This window comes from Cetorhinus maximus, chromosome 9, assembly GCF_964194155.1.
Source record: "Cetorhinus maximus chromosome 9, sCetMax3.hap1.1, whole genome shotgun sequence".
NCBI lineage: Eukaryota > Metazoa > Chordata > Chondrichthyes > Lamniformes > Cetorhinidae > Cetorhinus > Cetorhinus maximus.
In genome coordinates, this window is record NC_135887.1 from 100,049,896 (window position 1) to 100,070,234 (window position 20,339).

Below are 20,339 nucleotides of genomic sequence, written 5' to 3' on the forward strand. Positions count from 1 at the left end.
CTATTGTTATGATCCCAGGTGAGGTTACTCCTGGACAAGCCTGATCCTAGGATGGAACCCAGCTTGATAGACCCTAACTTTTAATTTGTTTGTTTAGATATGTGGAGAATAGCTACCATACAGAGTCACAGAAGTCAGCTGATGAACTTTACAAAAGAATAAAACACTTATTAAACAAGAAAAGGTGAATTATATTACAATACTCCTTCACCCACAATTATACCTTTACAGATATATATAGATTTGTAAGGAAAACACAAGTTACAAAAGCTATCTTATACTCTAATATCCACAGTAAGTACAGCCCATGTAAACCAATTGGCAACCTGTGGTCAGACACACCACACTCTGAAACCAAGTGACAGATGTCACCCCCAACAGATGCTATGGATCTCTCAACTCCCCCCAGACACTTGTCACACCATGAACCAATCTATCTCATTGAACTCCGTCTTTCACACGGGGGTTTTAAATCTCCGCTCTCCAAGAACTCTCTTTGGAATCTTCTCCCGAACCGACGCTTTTTCTCAGACTCCTTCCACAAGGGTTCACCTCCAGGGCTTCGAACTCTCCTTCCGATGTTCCTCACCCCGGGTTACCACATGCATTCAAGCTGTCTTCCACACACTCTCTCTCACCAGCTCAACTGTCAACAGTACCACAGCTTCACACGCACGTAGCAAAGGGTTATAGACCTCCAGTTGCCTCTTTGGACTTTCTGGCCCCTTGCAAGCTGTTCTCGTTTAAAATCTGCTTTCTGCAACTTTTGTCTCTTTAAATCTGAAGCTTGAAGCTTTCTCTCTGCCCCTCACTCTTAACTTCACTTAACAGGACCTTTTCCAGGTTCCTGTCCTCCCCTTTTGACTAGAAGGTGGTCTTGGGACTTTCTCCTGCTCCAGTCCCCTGGATTTTGGGCTCTTTAGCTTGGGACTGGCTATCTGACCTCTTTGCTACAGTCTCTCCTGGCAGCTACTTTCAAAACCAACTGAACTCAAACAGCTTCCAAATCAAACTGCTGTTTCTAGTTTCTTCTGTGTGTGTCTGTGGGAGGGACCAGCCTCTCTGGATATCTGTTGCTAGGCAACAGCCCAGTTTCTCTACTCTTATGTGTTTAACTTAACTTGCAGTCATAAAACTGTCATAGAAATGCAGGCGCCTTGAAAAGTGAAACTAAAACTCAATTTGACCTTTTTATCATGCAGACACAGAAATACAAATCAAACAAACTTTAAAGCTAAAATGCATTCCTAACAACCACTAAATACAAATATAACTTACTTAAACTACCTCTATCTCCTAACACTATGGGCAGAATTTTCTGGCTGATGTGCGGATGGCGGAGCCCACACATCAGCACTTAAAATGTTGCGCACTGACGTCGCGTGAGCGTCCCGACATCAGCGCGCGGCATCACGATATTTAGATCGGCAGGCGCGCTATGCAGCGGGAAGCGCACCCGCCATTAATTAAAGGCCTCGTTAAGGCCCTTAACTTGTCAATCGTTGACAATTTTGAGGGGCCCGTGCGAACTTTGGCTCGTGCATGGGCCCAATGGGCACGCAGGTAGGTTATTTTTTATTAAAACTCATGCACTGGTGGGATATGTGGACTCAGAGGGGTTGTTCATGTTTTTCATGAAGTATTTAATGGAGAAAGTGTTTTAAACTTGCCTGTGTGATTGTTAGCAGTTCACATCGATTTCCAAGAGCTTTTTGTGTACTTTGAAACCAGTCTGCAGACAGTTATCTTTATCAGGCCTGCAGCTTTCCGGAGGCCTCATTTAGCCTGGGTATGGGTTCTGACATCTCCACTGGAGGCAGCTCCTTTGAGGAGGAAGGGAGGGCTAGAATAAGGAGGAGGCCAGGAATGCGCAGTCAGCCTCCATGGGCGCCACCTTTGGGAAGCCAGGCGCAGAGCCAAGAGGTTGTCCAAGGTGGAAAGGGCCACAGAAGACGCCACTACCCTGCTGCCAAGGTATACAGGCGGCGAAGCAGCTACCTCAATATGACCGAGGTGCAGTGCCGAAGGAGGCTCCGTCTCTCAAGGGAGACAGCCAACTATATCTGTCAGATGATTGGCCCTAAGACCTCCCCTAACCGTGTGGGTGGACACCCCATGCCAGCGGCTCTGAAGGTCACAGTTGCCCTCCACTTCTATGCCTCTGGATCCTTCCAGGGCTCGGTGGGTGATCTTTGCGGTGTCTCCCAATCAGCTGTCCGCACTTGTGTCAAGCAGGTTACAGACGCTTTGTTCAGACGGGCATTGACCTTCATCCACTTCCGCTGTGACCAGGCAAGTCAGGCACAGTGAGCCAGAGGCTTCGTGGCCATTGCTGGCTTCCCCCGCGTCCAGGGTGCAATAGACTGCACATATGTGGCCATCAAGGCGCCAGCAGGTGAGCCCGATGCCTTCGTCAACAGGAAGGGCTTCCACTCCATAAACATGCAGATAGTGTGTAATCACAGGATGCTGATTCTGCAAGTTTGTGCAAGGCACCCAGGCAGCTCCCACGACACCTACACCCACAGACACTCTCAGGTGCCGGGGCTCTTCAGTGCTCCAGCTCAGCTGGATGGTTGGCTGCTGAGTGACAAGGGCTATCCCCTCAGAAGGTGGCTCATGACGCCACTCCGCCGTCCAAGAACAGAAGCTGAGGAGCGCTACAATAGGAGCCACGGTACCACAAGGGCTGTGGTGGAGAGTGCCATCGGTCTTCTCAAGATGCGCTTCCATTGCCTGGACCGCTCAGGGGGCGCAGTCCAGTACCCCCCAGATCACGTCTCTCCGATAGTGGTAGCATGCTGCGCTCTGCACAATCTTGCGCTGGAAAGGGGGGATGCAGTTGACGATGAAGACCTTGGCGCACTGGATGAGGCTGCACATGATGAATCCAGCAGTGGCTCAGAGGATGAGGGTGCACAGGGCGATGATGAAGGGCAGCACGCCGACCCGCTACTATACCAAGGAGGCAGGGACACCCGGGACAATTTAATGTAACGAACCTTCAGCTAGCTCCACACACATCAATCAGCAGGACCAGCAATGTCTGGCGCTTCCACATGTGTCACTTAGGCGGTACATCTTCCACCACATCAGCTGCAACTAAGGGCTTAGTACAGAAACATCAATGTCCACTCAAACACTCATGATATGTCTGTGAAACATACAAATGCAGTGCAAAGGAAACACCCTCAGTCATGGTCAGAAAAGTGGACTTTATTCCATCCAACATAAAACAGAAACGTCTCTATGACAAACATAACTATTTTTTCCCTAATCTAGGGCCAACACAAAATCACCAGTGACGTACCCGTGGAGTGCCTAACGTGCCTTATGCTTTTGTTTACGGGTGCTACTTCTAGGTGCCGCTCCATTGCTCGGAGTGGTTTGTGAGACAGCCTGCTGACTCTGCTGTCCTGTTGGCGTCAATGACCTTGGAGGGTGTCCTCTGGCCCATGGAGCCTGTGATAGCCTCGCCTTGGAGGGATTGGCCAGTTCCAGAACTGGCACCTCCCCAGTTGTCGCAGCTTCAACGGATGCAATGTTGACAGGCAGAGGGGTGGAGGAGCTGCTGCCCTCATCCGGAGCGCCCTGAGAGGAGCTCGCAGCGACGACAGGCAGCTGCTCCGCCGACGTGAGGTCACATTGGACCTCCCTACTCACCGCAGATGCATGGGCACTGAGCGCTGACACTTGGTGCCCAGAACATCTCCCACATTGGGAATGACCACCCGTGGCCATTACTGCTGTGAGGGCTGGCAGGTCAGAGTGTAACCCAATCAGAAGAGTCTCCATCCAATCGAAGCCCATCCCCATGAGAGTCGCCAATCTCTCAGAGGAGGAAGCGTGAAGCTCTGTCCTGAGGTTCATGCCTTCACTGACACTCTGCCTGGACTCCTCCACTACAGAGACCAACTGAAGCACACCCTCATGCAACCCTGCCAGATGCAAACACGATTCCTGCCGCTTGTCCTGCAGCTGCTGCTGCATTGGTAACAACTCCAGAGGCACATCATCAGTGCTGAACTCAGCATGTGCCTGGTCCCCTGCAGCCCTTCGGCTGCTGGCGCCAGCGGCACTCTCTGTCCCTGCCATCTCCTCTAGCGATTGTGAAGTGCCCTCTCCACTGTGACCTGGGACACTAGCTGACATTAAATTCCCCACCGAAGTGTTTGTGGCTGCGCTGGTGCTTGGCTGGCTGAAATGACGTGCCACAAGTTGCACGTCTTGGCCCTCAGGTGTGGAGGGGGGGCTCCGGTGTCGTTGCGCCCGGCCATGTGGTGGTGATGCTGAAATTAACAAGGACAGTGCATCAGTTAGCGTTCAGTCAGTTAAACCTTTCATCCCTTTCCCCCCCAGCCTCATAAGTCGCTCACCCTTCAGGACCCTAAGGAGACGAACATTGGTGGGTTGGAAAAGAGTCAAGAGGAGGCCCAAACATTAGACGCGCATACAGACAGGCTGGTCAGATGGCCTAAGGAATGCCACATGGAATGTTATATTCCATTGGAGTGGGGAAAGTGCAGAGGCATGCTGGCCTGGATAGTTGTGGTGATGAGGAAGCATTGCAAGTACTTGCGACATTTGCAGTGGAGCACAGGAGATTGACAGGTCACATTATTGACCTTTATACCGTTAAGAGGGGCATAGAACAGGTGGGCAGAAGGCAACATTTCCCCTTGGCGCAGGGATGAGTAACGTGGTGGCGTTTATTTAAGTTGAGTGCAATGAGGTTGACAGGTGAGGTGCTGAGGGCCTTTTGGACAGAGTAATGTGGGGTGCACTGACTGAAAGGGTGGTGGAGGTACCAACCCCCCTAAGATGCAAAATGTCTTTGGCTGTGCAGCAGCGATGCCATGGCATGTTAGGCCATGGGGATAGTGGTCACAAATGGGATAAGGCGACTTTGGAAGGTGCTGGAGATGCACATCCTCAAGGGGACGAGGGACCTTTGTGTATGACCCACACGTCAGAGTGTCTCGGTCTGTGAATGAGCAGTGTTGCAGCATTAACAATTGCAGCAACCATCAGTGGTTTGGATGGTGGGCAGACAGAGTGGATGGGACTGTGGACCTCAAATACCTGGCCGCTGCACCCCAGCCTCGCCACCACCTGCCGCCCTGGCCGCCTGCCTCCTCCCCAGCTCCATAGCCTGCTCCTCGAAGGTGGTGAGGCGCTGGAGCAGGGCGTGCCCACCACCAGTCCGCTCGCACTCTCTTAGATTGTGCTCAGTTTTTGCCTGCAGAACAGAGAAGAGGATTTATTGGGGCTGATCGCTCATGTACTCTGCACGCGCACACCGCACCCCAACCACAGTGGCCCATCTGAGGCCTCCAGAGGCTCCTGTCCACACTACTGGTGATCAGTCCCCAGAAGATAGTACAGCTGGTCCCAACCCCCTCCCCAACGGACACCTTGGACACATTCAGTGTCCATCACTTTGAATAACACACGGGTCTTAGCGTCCATGGCAAGGAGGCACAACTAGGTGCGGCGCCGAGGCCAGCAGATGGCACTTGGCCACGACACCTTAAGGCCCCCCTTCCACCATCTCATCACCATCAATATGACATGTGTTGGAGTTCTGAGTATGTGTCTAGCTGCCTCCCCTGCAGGTTGCCCCCAAATGTGACAAACACCAACATATTCTGCAGGGAGAACCCATCTTCTCCTCAACCACTAAGGCTGATGTAAGCATGGTCACTAGCTGTTTGCCCACCCAGTGTGCGCCAAATGCCCAATGCAGTAACGACACTAAGACGTGGGGTTGCGGGGTGGCGGGGGTGGGGGGGTGGTGGGGGGCGCTCAAAGGCTAAGGCTACCTGCTGGGTCAATGACCAAGGCCGACATGGTACTCACCCTTTCAGAGCGCAGCAAATTATTGAATCGTTTGCAGCACTGCGTTCCTGTGTGCCGCACATCGTCATGGGCGCTTACTGCGTCACCCACCTCCTGCCACGCCTGGCTGGTGACATGGGGGGCCCTCCTCCTCCCATCCTCCGGACACAAAATATCCTGATGGCTGGACACCTCTTGGAGGAGGACAACAAGGCATGCATCTGAGAAGCGAGGGGCACATTGGCCCCCTGCTGGCCTCTCCTGCAGCCTTTCCCCCTCCTCTTGCTCCTGCTCCTGCTCCTGTCCTCTGAGAGCAGCCTGTCTCTCTCTTTGAGTGGCCATGGTGCACTGTCTCAACGAGGCTGCCTGGCCACTCTTTATATAGACTGCTGGTTCCCCATTGGAACCGGCAGTCTGAGCACGCCCGCCTCCGCAACGACTTTCCCGTTCTACACGGGAGTTGCTAACCCGCTGGGCGGGCCTTAATTGGCCCGCCCACGCAAAATGGCGGCGCGGCCCATTTTGGCGGCGGCAATCGGCTGCCCGCCTGCCGCCAAGTAGGTCGGGCCCGCCCGCCTGTCAAGGGCAAAATTCTGCCCCATGTCTTTTTGAAGTTTAAGACTGTCTTCATCACTGTTGACAATGCGTCCAATCTATGTATCATCCGCAAATTTTGAAATCATGCCCTGCATACCACAGTCTTGGTCATTAATATATATCAAGAAGAGCAAGGGTCCCAACACTGAATCCTGGGGAACCCCACTACAGACCTGCCTTCAGACCTACTCTGTTTCCTGTCACTCAGCCAATTTCTTAACCAATTGCCTGCTTTCCATTTTATTCCATGAGCTAGAATTTTGCTCACAAGTCTATTGTGTGGCACTGTATCAAATGCCTTTTGAAAATCCATATACACTACATCAACAGCATTGCCCTTATCAACCTTCTCTGTTCCCTTCTCAAAAAATTTCAAATTAGCTAAACATGATTTTCCTTTAATGAATCCATGCTGGATCTCCTTAATTATCCCACACCTGTCTAAGTGAATATTGGTTTTGTCCCGAACTATAGTTTCCAGAAGTTTCCCTACCACTAAAGTCAAACTGACTGGTCTGTGGTTGCTGGTGTCCTTGCACTCCTTTTTGAACAAGGGTGTAACATTTGCAATTCTCCAGTCCCCTGGCACCACCCCTGTGTCTAAGGAAGACTGGACGATTATCACCAGCGCTTCTGAAATTTCCACTCTCTCCTCCCTCAGTATCCTTGGATGCATCACATCTGGTCCTTGTACCTTATCAATTTTAAGTAAAGATAGCCTTTCTAACATCTTCTCAATTGTAAATTCCTTGAGTTCATCTCGGCATGAGCAGCATACTCTTCCTTCGTAAAGGCAGATGTGAAGTACTCGTTTAATACCTCCGCTACTTCTCCTGCTCCACATGCAAGTCTCCTCTTTTATCCCTTAATGGATCTGTCCTTCCTTTTAACACCCTTTTATTATTTCCGTGCTTATAGAAGCCTTGGGATTCCCTTTTATGTTAGCTGCTATTTATGTTAGCTGCTAGTCTCTTTTCATGCTCCCTCCTTGCTTTACTGATTAGATTTTTCACTTCCCCTCTGGCCCTTCTATATTCGGCCTGATTTTCCATTGTACTTTTTACCTGACATCTGTCATACGCGTACTTCTTCCTTTTCATCTTCACCTCTATTTCTCTCATCATCCAGGGTGTTCCAGATTTATTTGTCCTACCTTTCCCCTTCAAGGGAATATACCTTAACATTGCTTGCAATACTATCTCTTTGAAGCTAGCCCATTGTTCAGCTACTGTCTTTTCCACCAACATTTGATTCCATTTCATTCAGATGCATTCTCATCCCATCAAAGTTGGCTTTCCCCCGATTAATTATCCCTGCTCTGGATTGCTCCTTGTCCTTCTCCATGGCCAATCTAAACCTTATGGTACAATGGTCGCTGTCCCATAAATGCTCTCCCACTGTTATTTGATCCACTTGTACCAACTCATTCCCCAGAACCAGGTCCAACAGTACCTATTCTCTGGTTGGACCATAAACATACTGCTGCAGAAAATTATCTTGAACGCATCCCAGGAACTCTCGCCCTTCTTGTCCCTTTGCACTATTCCTATCCTAGTCTGTGTTTGGATAATTGAAGTCCCCTGTTATAATTGTTCTATAATTCTTGCACATCCTTTCTGCTAGTTGGTGGCCTATATACTACGCTGATCAATGTTATTGAACCTTTTACATTCCTTAGCCCTAGCCAGAGAAATTCCGTCCTTGACCCCTCTGGGATATCCTCTCTCTCCAGAACCGTAATACCATCCTTAATCAATACTGCCACCCCTCTTTTCTTCCTTTACTATCTCTTCTAAATACCTTGTACCCAGGCATATTTAATGCCCAGTCCTGCCCTTCTTTGAACCAGGTCTCTGTTATAGTAATAATGTCATAGTTCCATTTGTCAACCTGTGCGTGAAGTTAACCAATCTTATTAACCACACTCTGTGCCTTCAAATACATGCACATTAATCCTGATTTAGGCTTTTCCCCTTGCTCTGACTCCATCTAATGACTCACTATAGCCTACTCTAGTTCTATCAAACTCTCCAAGTATTCTATTTACCTTGATACTACTCACTGATACATCCTCCTTATCAGCTAATACTTCTCTACTTCCCACTGGCAGTTTTTCTCCTTTCCTCTATGAATTTCCCCTCAGTTCCCATCCCCCTGCCAATCTAGTTTAAACCCTCCCCAACAGCACTGGCAAACTTCTCCGTGAAAACATTAGTCCCAGTCCTGTCAAGGTGTAACCCATCTTTCTTGTACAGGCCTCACCTGTCTCGGAGTTGGTCCCAGTGCCTCAGAAATCTAAAGCCTTCTCTCTTATTCCATTTCTCCATCCACATATTGAACTGCTCAATCTTCCTATTCTTATGCTCACTAGCACGTGGCACTGGGGGTAATCCTGAGATCACTGCTCTTGAGGTCCTGCTTTTCAATTTCATTCCTAACTCCTTAAAATCCACTTTCAGGACCTCGTCCCTTTTCCTGCCTATGCCATTGGTCCCAATGTGGACCACAACCTCTAGATGCTCACCCTCCCCAAAAAGAATGTCCTGCAGTTGCTCTGTGACATCCTTGACCCTGGCACCAGGGAGGCAACATGCCATCCTGGAGCCACATTTACAGCTGCGGAAACCAATTATGGAATCCCCCACCACTATAGCACTTCCACTTCCCCTCCTGTACAGCTGAGCCACCTGAGGTGCCACAAACTTGCTCTTGCTACAGTCCTCTGAGGAACCATCTTGCTCACCAGTATCCAAAATAGAAAAGCGGTTAGAGAGCGAGATAGCTTTGGGGATTCCTGCACTACCTGCCTGTTTCTCTCAGATACCCCGGCGGTCACCCATTCCTTCTCTGCCTGTGTACTTCTTAGCTGCAGTAAACATGTTATCCACATAACCCTCAGCCTTGCGGATACACCACAGTAATTGCAGCCGCCGCTCAAGATCCGCAACCCGGAGCTCAAGTTTCTGCAGCTGGTGACACTTCCTGCAGATGTAGTCATCGAGGGTACTTTGTGCCTGCATGACTTCCCACATCCCGCAGGATACACATTCCACATGGCCGAGCTTAGCTGACATATCTTAAACTTTATGTGAAGTGCTTACTCACCTGTCACTCACCAATCATCGTCTCCTCTTCCTCTCGTGCTCTTTATGAAGTCTCGCTGCTCTTTCCCTCTCATGCCCCTTTTTGAAGCCTCGCTCTTTACAAAATGAAGTCTTCCCGCTCTCCGCACTCTTTATAAATGGAGTCTCCCCGCACTCTGCGCTCTTCTTAAAATGAAGCCTGCTTGCTCTCTGTGCTCTTTTTAAAATGAAGTCTCCTCGCTCCCCATGCTCTTTTTAAAATAAAGGCTCCCCGCTCTTTTTAAAATGAAATCTCCTCGCTTTCCATGCCCTTTTATAAAATGAAGTCTCCCCACTCTTCGCGCTCTTTTTAAAATGAAGTCTCCCTGCTCTCCATGTTCTTTTTCAATCCGAGTGCAAGGTGCCATCCGCATTCCTAAACAGTGAACCATAATCAGCCTCTAGCTGCTGGCCCCTCCTTGATTTTGGAAGACTGTCTTGTCTATGAGTTTCAGGAATATCTTTAGGAAGCCCTTTTCCTCTCAAAGCCTATCTCCATGGTACATGAATCACACAGGCCTTGTATCTAGGTAGAAATACTGATTAGCTGTCCTTGAATGCTTCTTCAACTCTCTTTTTCTTGGAGTAAGATGACAGTTTAAAGTATAACTGTTTATAACCTGACATTCTCAACATCTCCCTGGGACTTTGAAGGCTTGCAGTCTAACCAGTGTAAGCATAATGCTGCTGCCATTGTTTCCAACTGTGAACACCTTACACCTTCTTTCCAGCAAACACCTAGGCCACCTTTTGGTCTTTAAGAGCCATATCATCTAGGCCTGTTATCAGGCAGACTTCAGAACAGGTCACATGGTCCCCTTCATTTTATCACAAGTTAAAGACACAGTCCCAAAACATAACAATCTTATAAACATCATGTTGGTAACAATTGCCTCCCCTGTTCATCAATGAGGCCTGTTTCGAAGTGAAAAGAGCATATTTTACTGAATATAAAGTAGTCATTTCTGTGTGAAATCCATGCACATCTTCATGACATTGCTTATGATGAGTCAAAGGATACACTGTTTTATAGCAATAGATGTCTTTAGGCCATGTAGGGGTTAATATCAAGAATACTGATTTACAGTAGCCGAATAAGACACTTTGTATTTTTAAAGTGGCATTTTGCAATTTTTTACTGATTCTTTGGATTAACTTCCATGACGCCATATATTGCTTTGTGAAAGCCGCAAGTGAGTCGTACACATAGTAATTCCCTTAACTGTGTATTTAATTTTTATCCCTTACCAATTTTAAGCCTGAGAATAGGCAGCAAGATAACATGTAGGATGTCCAGTTGGAGTTAGATACCTGCAGTAGAAGTTTCCTCAGGTGCATCCTGATTAATCACTAACTCTGGCAAAAATTCATGACAATGGGGTTTAAGCCAATCACAGCAGTCAATAGGGAGAACCCCCCCATCCTGAGGAAGTTGCCAGTGTTGATGTTTAGTAATACTGACTAGGGGAAGTGAGATTAAGTGCACTAGAGATGGTCCAAAGGATTGGTAGCATTTGGACAGAGCTGGGCTCTGGGAATATTGAAGGATAGACCTGGCGTTTAGTAGAACTGGGGCAGAGGTTGACATTGCTGCAGTGGAGCTGCTGCAGTTTGTTTATTTATTTTATTCCTCCCTTATCTTTTTTTATTTCCTTCCTTTCTTCTTTTCTCTCTGACCCTCTTTGGCTCCTCTCATCCTCTCCCTTTTGTGCACTCGCCTGCTTTTTTGTGCATTCTTCCGGTTTTCTTTGTGTGCTCTCCCTTTTTTTGTGTGCTCTCCCGTTTTTTGTGTGCTCTCCCGTTTTTTTGTGTGCTCTCCCGTTTTTTTGTGTGCTCTCCCATTTTTTTGTGTGCTCCTGTTTTTTTGTGTGCTCTCCCTCTTTTTTGTGCGCTCCCCCTTTTTTGTGCACTCTTCTGTTTGTCATGCGCTCTCCGTTTCTCTTTTTCTCACTCCTTTTTTATTTCTCTTGCTTTCTACCTTTTTTGCTCATTCCATTTCTCCCTTCCCTTTTTCCATTCTCTTTTTCTGCTGTGTCATGAAGTGATGATGTCACATATTTAAATCTCCATTTCTTAACAAATACTGCAAATTCTACTGATGTAAATTGTGGACCATTACCTATTATTAGGATATTTGGTAACTCCAACCTCTCAAACATTTCCTTGATTTCTCTCAGAACACCACGTGGTGTAACTGAAGTCAGTCTGGCTACTTTGATGAAGTTACAGGAGTAATCACACATGATGAACAGGGTGTGGTCATGTACTTTACACAAGTCACTCCTTAACCTTCGACCAAATCCTAGCCACAACAGCGTGCTCTTATTTGAAAAACTCTGGTGAGCCCAACAGATAACTCACTTAGCAATGTCTAGTTTGAGTTTTTTTTGACATCCAAGGCCAGTATCTCTGCAGATACAACCTTCTATGCTGATGTGTGTTGAATGTGTGACTGCCTTTAGTTCCTTATGTAGTTTTTAATTAAAATTCTTTCTTGGGGTGGTAGCATTGCTCGCAAGGCCAGCATTTGTTGCTCATCCCTAATTCCCTTTGAGAAGATGATTGGATAGATACACCGGCACTAGTGTGAGGAAGGTAATTCCAGATTTTTCACCAAGCAACAATGAAGGAACAGCAATATAGTTCCAAGTCAGAATGATGTGTGACCTGGAAGGGAACTTGCAGGTGGTGGTGTTTCCATGTGTCTGATGCCGTTTTCTTAGGTGGTGGAGGTAATGGGTTTGGAAGGTGCTGTCGAAGGCAAGTTGCTACAGTGCATCTTGTATATTGTAAACTATGCAGTGTGCATCAGTGGTGGAAGGAGTGGATGGTTAAGATGGTGGATAGGTCACGCAGGCTGCTTTATCCTGGATAGTGTTGAGCTTCTTGTGTGTTGTTGCAGCTGCACTCATCCAGGCAAGTGGAGAGTATTACATCACACTCCTAACTTGTGCCTTGTGAATGCTTTAGGGAGTTACTTGCTGCAGAGTTCCCAGCATCTAACCTGCTCTTGTAGCCACAGTATTTATATGGCTGGTCTAGTTCACTTTCTGGCCAATAGTAATCCCCAGGATGTTGATGGTGGAGGATTTAGCGATGCTAATGCCATTGAATGTCAAGGAGAGATGGTTAGATTCTCTCGTCGGAAATTGTCATTGCCTGACACTTATGAGACATGAATGTTACTTGCCACTTTTCAGTCCAAGTCTGTATTTTGTTTAGGTCTTGCTGCATGTGGGCATAGATTGTTGCTTCATCTGAAGATTCGTGAATGGAACTGAACACTGTGCAATGTCAGTGATCATTCCCACTTCTGAGTTCATGATGCAGGGAAAGTCATTGATGAAGCAGCTAACAATTTTGGGCCTGGGAACTCCTGTGGCTAAGATAATTGGCTTCCAGCAATCACAACCATTTTCCTTTGTGCAAGGTACGACATCAACCAGTGGATTCCCATTGTCCTCAGTTTTGCTAGGGCTCCTTGATGCTACACTTGGTCAAATGCTGCCTTGATGTCAAGGGCAGTTACTCCCATCTCACCCCTTGAATTCAGCTCTTTGTCCATGTTTGGATCAAACCTGTGATGAGGTCAGGAGCCAAGTGGTCCTGGTGGAACCCAAATTGAGCATCAGTGAGTAGGTTATTGTCATTTTGGCGGGCTGTTTAATGGCTTGAGCACTATTGATTCCAATGCATGATGGTCAGTTTCAACACTTACAACCATCTGACCATAGATGTGAGCTTCAGATTTATCACAGGTGAACATAACTACTACAAGCTCTTTCTTGATCTAGGCATATCTTGTCTTTGCTGAAAATGTGTATGACTGGTTGTCTGTTCTGCACCATTGCTGCTCTGATCCAGATTGAGCTGTGCTACATTGTATGGCAATTTCTTCCCTGAGATTTTCATAGCAAAGCATTGGGGTGCCTGTTTGAGTCATTGCAAAGTCAGCTCTTGTGATTTGTCCCAGAACCATTCTGCTTCCTTCTGTGCCAAATCTCTAAGTATTTTTGTAATGTCTGACAGATGCAGGAGAAATTTACTCAGCTGTTGAATAATTTTAAGCAGTCCTTGGATCGCTGTTAAGTAAGTTGGTGATGGCAACCCCAAAATTGCTTTAACTTTGGCTGGTTCAATACAAAATCCTCGTCCTGGCAGCAATGTGTCCAATAAAAGGTATTTCTTGCCCAGGAAGTTTCAGTTTGCCCATGTTTAACACAACTTTGTGTCTGTAACATCACTAAAGAAAACCTTCCGGGTGTTTGTCTTGAAGAATTGCCTCTTCAAGCACTTGTCCAAAACCAATAGTTATAAAATCAACTACGATTAGCTCCATCTCGTGCAGCCCTCCACCAACTTGCGTGTTTTGTGTTGGAGGACTTTGGATGGTGAACTGATCCCAAATGGCATGTGCTTTCAACAGCATTGACCAATAGGCATGTGGAATGTGGTTAGATGTAATGATTGTTTTTCAAAACTTGTGCCCAAACCCATTGCAGATGTGGAGAATCATGAAGGCATTTGTATCTTGTGGGTGTGTAGCTACAGTTTTTGTAGTCGGTAGAGGATAATTTTCCCACTTGATAACTTTGTTTAAACCTTTGGGATCTAAACAGATGCATAGTGTGCTGTTCTTCTCTGCTTTGACTACCGTTGAACTGATCCATGAAGTTGGTGTTCTTACAGGAATGATGAAATTTCAGGGTTCCCTTCAACTTAAAATCACTGGTACGTGACATGTGGCATGTCGGTTCAGATCTACTGCCTTGTCAAGCCTGATTTGGCACTTTCCATCAACTTATCCTGCACCATCACTGAAGACTCAAGGATGTTTCTATACTAAGCATTCCTTGGACAGTGGTTTGTAGTTGTCAAACATGTATACTGATACATCAGTAGATGGCGCTCTGTTAAATTCCTTGGTCATCTCTTGCCTTGTGTTTTCTGCCTGAAGGCAGATCCATGGCTCATTGTCTGCTGATGCTTCATCCTGAGTTATTTTTCTTTGCTGTTTTAATTTCCTCAGTATCTGTAGATTTAATGGGCTGAGCTTTTGTTCCAGGGCTGTAATTCTGATGCCAGGCTGAATTCCAGGTCAGGAACCCAGAAATAGCCATGGTAGAATCCTGGAGGAGATTTTCGAGGAGGCAGCCAATTTCTTCTGGGAGCCCTGTTCAATTAAAAATGGCAGCTGGGCTCTGCAGCCGGAAGGGCCAGTGGGAGAACCTGAGGGACTGGGCAGCTGACAGCCCACTGGGAGAGGTGGGCACTGCTACTGGAGGTGGGAAACTGCAAGTGTGCCTCAGAATGGAGATGCCCTCTGAAGACTTATAAATGGTCTGGCAGCCGTGGCCACCGCATATTTTGTACCATTATTGTGGTGAGGGAACCCCTCCAGAGAGTGGCTGTGGCTGCAGACTGCTGCTAGTTTGCTGGTTATGCCTCTGACCCCCACCCCACAGCAATCTGGCCTACCTCCCGCTTGCTGCCACTATGCCATCTAGGGGCTGCAGCCACATCAAGTGTCCTGCCTGCCATCTGAAAAATACAGACTGCGAGTGAAGAGTGCCCTCAATTTGCATTTTGATTGACCTAATTTGCTACTTGTTCTGGTGGATGGATAACCGCCACTCTCCCATAAGCCGCCTCCCTGGTAGTAGGCCAGAGGTGGAATGTGCTGGCACCCCAGCCGATAGCGAGATATTGCTGGCAAGCCCATCTTCAAACCCACCTCTGCTATCCTATTAAAATTCCCACCAATGATGTTCATACCCACATGGGCTGTTTTACAGAGCAGAGGGTATATTGTTGTGCTAGCGATGAACTTACTGTCCAGTTTATACCTAAAATCACCACATTTGACCCTGATTCTTAATTATCCTTTAAGCTACAATCTCTGTCTTAATTGGCTCAACCTCTGCTAGCTTAAAATCTTGTCTTTTACAGACAAGAAGGGGGTTAATTTAAACAGCACCAATTTCTGCTCTCACCACCCATCCATAAACAGAAAGGTGTTTTAATTTGTTTCCCCCTTTGTAAGCGGTGGTGAATTTCCCAATCCCCTCGGTTTTGGTCTGATCCAATTTCTATCAATAACCTTACAACAAACTCGAGATAGGATGAACTCAAAGGGCTAGTTTATATGCACACACTCGAACGAGGGAGGAGGGTCGCAATGTTTCCTCCTTTGCATTCATACAGTAAAAAAGGGATAGAGAAAAGAAAGGTTCACAGTGCAGAGACTACAGAGAAAAGAAATTATGTTTCATGTGGGTTGCAGAATCCAGAATCAAAGCCCATTGAGGTATTCCTTCATGTAGGTTGGCAGGTTGAGGACCGATAATGTATAATGCCACTTTTCAGGTGGTGTTAACATGTTGAGACAGAGATGCAGAGATGAATCAGTCTTGTAGGTGATGGTACAGAAGTTCCAGTAAAAACAGCGTAGATAGGGCAAGGTATTCAATCTGGGCAGAGCCCCTTTTCTGTGATGTTGCTAGTTAGATGGTAAAATTGCAGCTGAGATTTTGCAGTGCAGCCAGGCAATATTATTGGTACATAAGCTAGAGGTCCATGTCACATGACTCCCACCTTTCCACATTGTCTTTGACAAGGGATGTCCATCCCTCACCTGGGTCCCCAAGATGGTTAAATATCTCAATCATTAAGAATTGATAGGAAGGTTGTGGGGCCCTTTGTCCCAGCAGACGAGTAGACTCTGGTTGGCCAACCTGGGTTATGAAATGCATATGGCCTTTATATAGTTCTCTTTGAATTTGGATTCTGCAGCCCACGGGGGCCGGGGGGTGGGGGGGGTGGGGGGAGGGTGTTTGTTAGTGTCTCTTCAAAGATAAAGAGGTGCAGGTTCTACGATACTGCCATAGTGGCTCCTTTAGTTTAAGGGTCACAGACAGACATAGCTTCAGCCATTTTAAAAGCTCTTTGTCCAGTTTTTAAAATTTTAGAAATAGCCATGAGGATATCTGTATCTATTTTATTAAAAAAAATGCAGGGTGAGGTCTTAGTCCCCTCACAAGTTTTTTGATATTGGTGAAATGGAATCACAGCACATTCTGTGCCAGTGTCAGTTTAAAACCTGAGTTAGTTGCCTGCAACATGCTATGAATCTTTGAAACTAATAGCACTGGCCTCAATGATGATGGAGACTTTTTCTGTCCTTGGTTTGTCATGTATTGCCCTAGCTGTATGCATATGCACTGTCATGACCACGGATCCTATCTCCAAATTACTTATGGACATATTGAACTTTTAGGTAAGACCTGTGTTTTTATTAAAAGAGGGCATACAAGCAAAAGCTGGCTAAGACTGTAAGGTAACCATTTGCTGGAAAACTCCTATGTGGGTCATTTGACCAACTAGTTCAGAGAGAACACACCTAAAAGGTGCGGCACAGCCTGTTTCAGACAGAGGCACTTCGATGGAAAAGATACAATACAAACTGAACTATAATCTCCTGTGGTTGCAGAGAAAATGGAAAATGGAAAGCTCAGCCAAAACCACCACTTGTTGAATTATATCCCAGACTTATGAAATGAACTGAGTTGAAAGGAAAACAAATCTGGGCGAAAGACATGTTTGTATTTTCCCTTCCAGGAATACACAAGGAAAGGGGTTTAAAAAAGCCAACTGCAACCCTAGTTCTGTGTGTTAGTCTGGTGTTCTGGTGTGTGTGTGCTGTGAAGGTCACAGCTGAAGAACACCAACTGGGCATCCTTGTGCTTGCAGGTTAAAAAAATACCTTTCTCTCTGATTGTTGGAAGCAAGTCAGAAGACAGCAAAACTACAGTCAAAAAGGAAACAGGACAACTACTCTCAGCCAACCTGCAGAACCAAGAATCTCCAAAACCAACTGCTCAGCTGCCAAAGTCAGCGCTTCCAGAATCACCCCAACTTAACGGCTGCAACATTTCACCATCTGCTCCTCAAGGACAAGCTGAAGAATTGATTCATATATATTTTTAAGTTATACTTTCGGACTCAATTTTCTCATTTTTAATCTGTGTGTTTTGTTTGTGTATGTCTGTTGTGTTTTTAATATTTTTTTCTCGTGTTTAGTAACTAATAATCTCACTCTTTCTTTGACTCAAGACAGCCTGGTTAAATTGGCTCCTTTTAAAACATAAATACATTTGGACCGGGAAAAGGTATCCACGAGGGAAGGGATCCTTTTGTAAATTAACCTTATTGCAACCAACGGAGGTGGTTGAATAAAGAAGGGGTGCCACCTGGGAGCATAACAATTTGGGGTACCTCATCCAGGATCACAACAAATCAGGGGACCTCACCTGGGAACCAGTTGTAACAGTGCTGGTGACCCTTTTCCACAGTATTTCACTGTGAAATAGTTGATTTTGCTACATTTGCTGCACATTGTCCCAAAGGCTGGGCACAGCTCTGTTCTGTGAAACTCATGTCTCTATCCACAGTTCCAACACTGATGAGTCTTTGGGATGTGCTCTGGTGATATTGCAACGCTTGCCTTTGTCGTGTCTTGAGATTTCCTTGGCTTCCTGTATTTATGGAACATAGAACATAAGAAATAGGAGCAGGAGTAGGCTGTTTGGTCCTTTGAGCCTACTGCTCCAATCAATACAATTCAGTGGTGATTTCTATCACAATTGTGATGTGCAGACATAAGAACATTTTTAAATGTTATATGCTTGTATTGCTGCAAGGTTTTTGTCAAATTGCACTGAATTAGAGAAGGGTGCATTGTAAATAGAAGAATAGAAGAATGTAACTGAGCATCCCATGTACACTAGAAGACACCAGAGTTACTCACTTGTTACTGGCTGGTGAAGAGGAAAGCACATCTGACTGCAGTTTGGGAAAGAATCCAGACTCATACTTCCCCTGCCAATCTTCATCTCCAGCAGGTGAGTGCACTCATATTCTGCTCATATCCCCTATGACTTTGAGTTGCATCACCACACTTTTAGATGTATAATAAAGTCTTCAAAAGGTTTGCATTAACCTCTGAGTATTTTTTTATTTGCACCTTTGTATCTGCAATTCTGAACACAAGTCAATCTCTGAGTATCTCTTCTGGCATTAGAATGGAAATTGCAGTCTTCAACAAGTTTTTGAAGTACTGTATGATACTGGTCATATGTCTACCCAGTTTCTTGTATTTATCTGTTAAACTTACATCTCTCAAACTAATTGTTCTTACACAGTTGCAGTACTGAGAAAACTTTGTCAGCACTAGTAGCATCTTGTCTCTGTTTCCAGCTTTGGCTCAATCCAGCAAGGTGGAATAGTGTATCTTCCCTGATCACTGTTAGAAGTTTCAGCATCTGCACTTGTTCATTCTTCTTGTTGACCTCCATTGCAAGGGTTTAGTTTATTCAGGCTGCTTCAGATCTCTTCTACTTTTCTGAAGCATTAGAGCTGTGGATATAGAGGATGACAGGTGATGGCAAAACATATCCTGACTCCATCTTGAACATGTTGCAATTGTCGAGCAACTATTTTTAACTTGTGCAGGCCATTGATATGCTCACCAAAAATGAGTTGTTTTAAACAATCACTACTATCCCTGCCATGTTAGCACTTACCTCTTTGAGAGCAGTTGAGGCCTAGCATTGTTAAGTATCAATGTTTTATGAACAAACTAATTGTTATAAAAAATGATTTGCGGGAGCCAGCGTTCAGAACTCCGCAAGTTGCATGAAAAGTATTATATAAACATCAAGTATAATATTGCATTATGCTGTATTTTCTATTGATAGGGTAAATCAGCACTATGGTCTCACCTGTTACATTACCAAGAGACTAAGGGAAAAAAAGAAGCTGTATTAGGAAGCACCAACAGCACAGGTAGGGAGTTTTCAGCCTTGAATATACATTAATAGAAATTTGCCAAGTGTTGATTACATGTGAATAAACTTCCAGATAAAGTAGTGGAATCATTTAAGAAACAATTGGATGTTACAGGTGAGTCACATTAAAATTTTTCAGGGTGGTTGAATTCAGATGAGCCAAATTGCCTCTGTAACCGTAATTCTCTTTCAGATGTTCACAAGATAAAGGTAGGTAAATATGTCAAGTAATAACTTTCTTCTCCATGTAAGGATGGGCATTCCCTAAAGACATTGGCTGGGTTTTCCAACATTCTAACAGCTTCATGTTCACTTTTTGTGATACAAGTATTTTATTTCCAGACTTTTGTTTTAATTAAATCAAGTTCTCAAACTGCCATGGTGGGATACAAACTCATGTTCTCTGGATTATTGATCCAGCCCTTGAGTTTATCAGCCCAGTAACTAACACCACACTGCCATAGCCCATTATGACAGTACCATAGTCCATTCCTGTATATCAGTGCATTTGATACCACCTGATTAAGGATGTAAGGAGCAGAAATGAAGCTGTAAATATGTTAAAATCCACATATCCTTGTTATCCTTAGGAATCATCCAAGATCTGGAGAGGAGAAAATTTGATTGTCCTGCCATGCCTCCCTTAAAGATCTCTCTGACCCAGGATATGAGGCGAGTTCATTATCCTAACCTGTTTGTTACTTGGCTCCAAAGAAGTTTTAATTGTGTGTTTAAATTATCTTCTGGAAAAAGTTTGCTGACTTACTTTGAATTGCGTGATTCACTATTTGGTGATAGTATGATAGAACAGCACACAAGGAAGATATTGTTAAGCTCCCTGATGAGGGAGTTTGATAATTGGAGTAAGTTTTTAAAGCTTCTTGATTTTACAGAATTAGTTACACTTTAATCATACAATCTAGAAGGAAGCAATTCA

General features: G+C 45.6%; 1 protein-coding gene across 5 annotated transcripts in view; it reads left to right on the plus strand.

The window, feature by feature from the left end:
• The window catches only part of dennd5a (DENN/MADD domain containing 5A), a 367,813-nt gene that overhangs the window by 231,046 nt on the left and 116,428 nt on the right, over positions 1-20,339 (plus strand). For all 5 annotated transcript variants that reach the window (XM_078549185.1, XM_078549187.1, XM_078549186.1 and 2 more), the window contains 2 exons: positions 19,313-19,400; positions 19,993-20,074. In XM_078549185.1, the coding sequence (XP_078405311.1) occupies positions 19,313-19,400; positions 19,993-20,074 (170 nt within the window). The remainder of the gene's footprint in view (positions 1-19,312; positions 19,401-19,992; positions 20,075-20,339) is intronic.